The following is an 834-nucleotide window of genomic DNA, read 5'->3' as shown; positions in this document are numbered from 1 at the left end:
ATAGCATAGTGGAGGCAATGTATGGTTGTATATCTTGTGACAAGTACAAGCATGTGTGTACATTAGTCTGCAATCGTACATCTTTGTACAGTGTACGTATGGGTATATTAATCCGTTTCTGGTGGTACTGAAAGAAGAGTTATCCACGTCCCCCATGTTTTTCTGCCATATGAATACATTACGTTCTGCAATACATTTACGTGATGTGCTTATTTACAGGCCGTGCTGCACAGTGCGGTGTATCATGCTTTGGAACCTGAACATTAGGATGACTCACAACATTAATAATTGTATTATATTATATGTTCATACCATACCAAAACGCCTAGGAGTGATGACGCACTAGATTGAAGATTGTATTATATTATATGTTCATAATACCATACTAAACTTATCAACGCCTAGATGTGTGTCTTATATTATGTCGCTTGCATGTGTTTAGTACAGTTATCTGGATACAAATTCTCTCTGACCGACTATGGTGTATATATGGGCCCATACATGATGTATGTACATACGCATACTGATAGTTGTCTCTTGAACCACACACACACGTGCATCCGTTAACTATAGGTATCCAAACGCACAGCTAATACAGCTGCTGAAGCCCTAGGCGCTGAAAGGAATGACGGGGTGATGGGCGTGGAGAGCCCCAAGCGATGGGTGCTAGCACAGATCCAGCAAGCGACCACTCCGGTAAGTGTGTCGAGTATATCTGAGAGATACTTTCGGATCTGATGCAACGTCTGCGTTTTGGTTGGTAGTGGTTGGTTGCAAACGTGGGGGTGAACACTGTAGTGATGGGTATTGACTCCTATTTGAATACATATATAT

At 41.6% G+C, this 834-nt stretch overlaps 1 protein-coding gene across 1 annotated transcript; it reads left to right on the top strand.

The window, feature by feature from the left end:
• Nucleotides 1–573: 573 nt before the first annotated feature.
• Nucleotides 574–738, top strand: SARC_17612 (hypothetical protein; the record flags this gene model as incomplete). Its single annotated transcript, XM_014288293.1, has 1 exon — nucleotides 574–738. A coding segment is annotated over one exon (165 nt), but the record flags the coding sequence as incomplete, so codon positions are not given.
• Nucleotides 739–834: the final 96 nt, after the last annotated feature.

This window comes from Sphaeroforma arctica (genome assembly GCF_001186125.1).
Source record: "Sphaeroforma arctica JP610 unplaced genomic scaffold supercont1.11400, whole genome shotgun sequence".
Lineage (NCBI taxonomy): Eukaryota > Ichthyosporea > Ichthyophonida > Sphaeroforma > Sphaeroforma arctica.
Note: the sequence above shows the minus strand (reverse complement) of the source record. Positions and strands in the feature narration are given on the sequence as shown.